Below are 4,003 nucleotides of genomic sequence, written 5' to 3' on the forward strand. Positions count from 1 at the left end.
GATACTCTTAAGATTTCATTTTCTGGAGTCTACCGACATTCTCTTGGGTTTGGATTCTTTTTTCAAAACAAGTCACTGATTTCTAAACATCATGAGAGCAGTCCAAACGTACTGCAAAAATGACACAAAAACAACTAGAAAAAGAAAATTTCTCAATTTTAAAAATAGATATTCTCCAATTGCCAAAACGTCAAGAACACACGTACGGATACAAGTACGGCTGAAATGTGTAAATCAGCATAAACAATTACACAATACCGATAACACTGGATATGTGGGGGAAATAAAAGAGGAGGAAGAAATACAGTCAACAATCTCAAAGCAGGCTCTTGACATATTTTCTGAGGACCTGATTGGCAAGTGTCTTGTATGCTTTTTCTGTGGGATGATAACTGTCGAAAAAAACATACTTGGAGTCGTCTTTACAGGTGTGGGGGTCCAATTGGCTACATAGTATTGATAACTCTACAGTCCCAGTACCACAGCACCCTCTATCTGCAATTTCAAAGCCTGTAAACACCAACATTTATACGAATTATTCAACATCCTAGAAGAACTTAGAAGAAAAATAAGAACCAACCTTTAAAATTATAGGATAATATATTTATTTATTACGTACCGTATTTGTTCGAGTTTTTTATTAGATCAAGCAAAGGGCTGTATACATCAATGTAAACCACCCTTGCGTGAGGGAGATTGTTGCTAAGGCGACGCAGCTCTGCAGCAAGTTTGGCATTGAACATTTTTGCAGCTTGATTGGGTTCCTCTGCACACTCTTTTCCTAAGCCCCCAGCCAAAGTTCTCACCGATGGCACACATCCTATCGGTGGTGCACCCAAAACACCAATCCTTCTCGATCCCATTCCATACAATTCCTTCAAACCATTATTCACGATCGAGAAAGAATATCATAACAATATCTATTCAGATCGACTCACATCATTAAAAAACTACTACTTTTAACTTTGATATGTGCATGGGCATCAGCAAATCATAAGAAAACGAAGAATATGTACGTACGTACCTTGACAAAGTTAGAAGCCAAATTGACCAAAAGATCAGTGTAAGAAGGGACATCATATTGCAATTTCCTAATTCCAGTAATAAAATAGGTATTGCCAATATCGTTGCTGCCTGCTACGACATAGGTGAAACTCTTGGCTAATATGAAGTCTGTCCTCTCTTCTCCAACAAGTCCTTTCAGCCTCCCTCTATATTGCTCGAAGTCTTGTAGCTGCTGGGATAGTGGTATCACAGACTATTTTTTATCAAAAAAACAAAAGCAAAAAATATATATTAATTAATGAGTCTCATAAAAAAGTAAATTAAAAAAATGAAAAAACAAGTACCACTACTCATTATACCGCGATATTTGAGGTCATAGGATCATATCCTGCGCCACCTGAAGCAAAGCTTACACCTGTTAGGAGATCTTTAGGCTGCAAAGTTGGGTCCCTAAATGCTGGTAGGAGCTCTTTAATTCCAAGTTCTTCCGCTGCAAATAAAATAAAATAAAATAAATAAACAAGAACAGCATTTTAAAAATGATGGAATAAAAAGGACAGCTCTTAACGACCTATTGGCCTATTTTTAACATAAACAGTAAAGTCATTCTCGGAATATTTTATTTTATTTTTCATTTTGTATTCGTCGACAATGTTTCAATCATTCGAATATGCCAAAAAAAAAAAAAACAAAACCTGAAAGTGAAAGCACATGCCGCCCAAGCCCAACAGAGGCCGAAACACTTGCTATAAGAAGGGAAAAGTGCTTCGATTAGAGTATTTGAGCTTCGAAAAGAGTGGGCCCAAACAGACCTTAATTTAAGAACCCAGTCGTACGGGACACGTGGTTGGTCATGAACATATGCTAGGACCAACCATATCCATACAACTGTCATCGATTGGTACGTAGCAGAGGAGGGTATTAAACCTCCGGCCTAATATTAGTTAAGATATTAAAACAGCTGGTCAGATTTTGAAAAGAATCATTTGAATTTCAGTCTTTTAAGTTGAATTTAATATTTAAATTCTTAATTTTTAAATTGTTAAATTTATTTTTCAAACTTTACGTATACACCCATAATTTTTTTTCAATTTAATATATTTTTATATGCTAGACTCATAATTTTTTTAACTTTTTATAAATATATCTAAATTCATCTTAATATCTAAATATATCTAAACTCATTTTAAAAAATTTTATAACACTTATTCTATTATCTCAATTCATTATTATTCATAAATCACTAACTCATTTCTACTTTAACTTAAAAAGAGCAACTGCAAAACTTTTCACTAGGGAGGCGTCGATGAAAACAAATTATGAATACCCTACATTTCCCTGCCTAAAAACCAAAGGTTTATCTGCATGACATATCTAATAAGGACAAGATTAGGGGTTAAGGAACGCAATGGTTGGTCGTCGTTTCCAGTGTTCCACAAAGCCAAAAAGAAGTTGTCCCCGGCCAGAGAATACACAAAAATAGCCCGTCAAAACCATGAATGCAAATGAGAGAGAGAGAGAGTAGAACCTAGGAAGTCTGAGGGAACTTTGCCATTGGAAAATCTTCCAGTTGGTATTCCTCCCTTGAACTCCCTGCCATAGGGGGGGAAATTGCATTTTGTGAGTGACACGAGATCGTTGTTGTTACCCGTATCAGCGATGGAGTCTCCAAACATAATGACAGCTGGAATTGTCTCGTTGCTTGGTAGCTCAATGGCAGCCTCTGTGGTGCAGATCAACACAGCCAAAGCACATGAGGAAAGTACGAACAATGTGGTAATTGAGAAAGGCGGGCCGTGTTTCATGTTTTAGGTAAAAAGATTAATATAACTGCTCTAGATTTCTCTTTGATGGAGTTCTTGATCCAAAGTTAGAATCCAAGTAAAAGATAAGAGAGGTCGACGGAGATGATGATCACTTGTGGCCGGCCGGGGGTCTTCAATAATGTTAGTAATTGGGTGCATTTTATACTACGTGCTACACGTACAGATCATGAAGCCCACTGTTAATGTCATTTATTGCTCAACCAAGGTGCAAAATTTATCTAGCTGTATATGAAACAAGAAAAATGCTATTTGTTCACTTAATTTGCCCTCTAATTTTAACACATCATGTATTTTAATTTTTTTTACTTAATAATTTATTATAAGAAAGTGAATATTAGTGTATTAATTTTTTTTTATATTTTTTAAATGATAAAAATAGAGGTGTTTATCTGGATTCCGGACCGGAATCTAGTTATATCCGGGTTTCATAATAAAAAAAATATGTATAACAAAATTTAAAAAAAAAAAAATTAATTTTATATGCCCGCTCATGAAACAATTACTAGTATCTGTTGAGAAAACAAGTCCAGTGTAATATAATATAATATAATATAATATCTCTAGCAGAATATTTCCATCATCTTCAATTAAGGCGCAACTAATCATATTATTTTTTAATAAAATGATAAACTTATTATTAATTTACGATTATTTTATTATTTTACTTAAAATGAATGGTATCTATGTAAAATTAAAATTATCTTTTAATGAACTATCACAATTATATTGGCTAATTTAAAATAAGTGATAGAATGGTTAATTGTAAATTAAAGAGTTGAAAGTACCGTATCATTACTCTTTTCTAATATTCTCATCCTGGTATGGTAAAAATCGTTTGGTATAAATATTTTTCATGTAGACCAAATAAAAGTTGCATGTGATCACCAAATTAGGTTCACCTTACTACAGGAAATTTCATCTTTAGAGACAAAATATTTTAAAGACGAATTAAATTTCATCCTTAAAAATACTTATTTGGGATGAAAATTAAATTTCATCTCAAAATATGAAAGTGATTTTAGCTTTGTTTCAACAGACAAATATCTGTTCAAACTACACTTTTTAGGACAAAATATAGCATCTACAAAAAAGCGTTTGAACTTTCACAAACACGTTCGAACAGTATTATAATTCACGTTCGAATGGTTACATAACTGTTCGAATAATAGTCA

General features: G+C 33.6%; 1 protein-coding gene across 1 annotated transcript; it reads right to left on the reverse strand.

Moving 5' to 3' along the window:
* Positions 1–316: 316 nt before the first annotated feature.
* On the reverse strand, positions 317–2,810 carry LOC121260260 (GDSL esterase/lipase EXL3-like). The gene is made up of 5 exons (XM_041162088.1): positions 2,534–2,810; positions 1,365–1,495; positions 1,025–1,258; positions 620–875; positions 317–510 (listed from the first exon to the last, which is right to left on the reverse strand). Exons 1-5 carry the CDS (start codon positions 2,808–2,810, stop codon positions 317–319), a joined length of 1,092 nt encoding a protein of 363 aa, XP_041018022.1.
* Between the last annotated feature and the right edge of the window lie 1,193 nt (positions 2,811–4,003).

Source organism: Juglans microcarpa x Juglans regia, chromosome 4D (assembly GCF_004785595.1).
Source record: "Juglans microcarpa x Juglans regia isolate MS1-56 chromosome 4D, Jm3101_v1.0, whole genome shotgun sequence".
In the NCBI taxonomy this organism is placed as follows: domain Eukaryota; kingdom Viridiplantae; phylum Streptophyta; class Magnoliopsida; order Fagales; family Juglandaceae; genus Juglans; species Juglans microcarpa x Juglans regia.